This window comes from Acanthisitta chloris, unplaced genomic scaffold, assembly GCF_000695815.1.
Source record: "Acanthisitta chloris isolate BGI_N310 unplaced genomic scaffold, ASM69581v1 scaffold25506, whole genome shotgun sequence".
NCBI lineage: Eukaryota > Metazoa > Chordata > Aves > Passeriformes > Acanthisittidae > Acanthisitta > Acanthisitta chloris.
In genome coordinates, this window is record NW_008679066.1 from 1 (window position 1) to 385 (window position 385).

At 57.1% G+C, this 385-nt stretch overlaps 1 protein-coding gene across 1 annotated transcript in view; it reads left to right on the forward strand.

Moving 5' to 3' along the window:
• Positions 1-260: 260 nt before the first annotated feature.
• Positions 261-385, forward strand: part of RFC5 (replication factor C (activator 1) 5, 36.5kDa) — a 1882-nt gene continuing 1757 nt past the window's right edge. Inside the window, exon 1 of the mRNA XM_009077162.1 lies at positions 261-361. Coding sequence (XP_009075410.1) covers positions 261-361 — 101 coding nt within the window. The remainder of the gene's footprint in view (positions 362-385) is intronic.

Sequence of the window (385 nt, forward strand, 5' to 3'; positions counted from 1 at the left end):
GTGGGCGGGGATGCGGAGGGTAGGGGGGATGGATGGGAAGAAAAAGAGTGGAATGAGATGGGGTGGATTTGGGTGGGAAGGGATGAGAAGCAGTGGGGTAGGATGAATGGGTTGGGAAGAGAAGGGATGGAATGGGATGGGGTGGGATTAAATGGAGTGGGTGGCATGGGATGAGATGGGGAGATGTGGGGGGGATGGGAAGAGAAGGGATGGAATTGGATGGAATGGGGTGGGATGGGAAGAGATGAGCTGGGATGGGAATGGGATGGGGGGTGCCCTCACCGCCAAGTGCAGATGACCGAGGCATCGACATCGTCCGAGGGCCCATCCTGAGCTTTGCCAGCACCAGGACCATCTTTAAGTAAGTGGTTGGGTCTGCACTTCC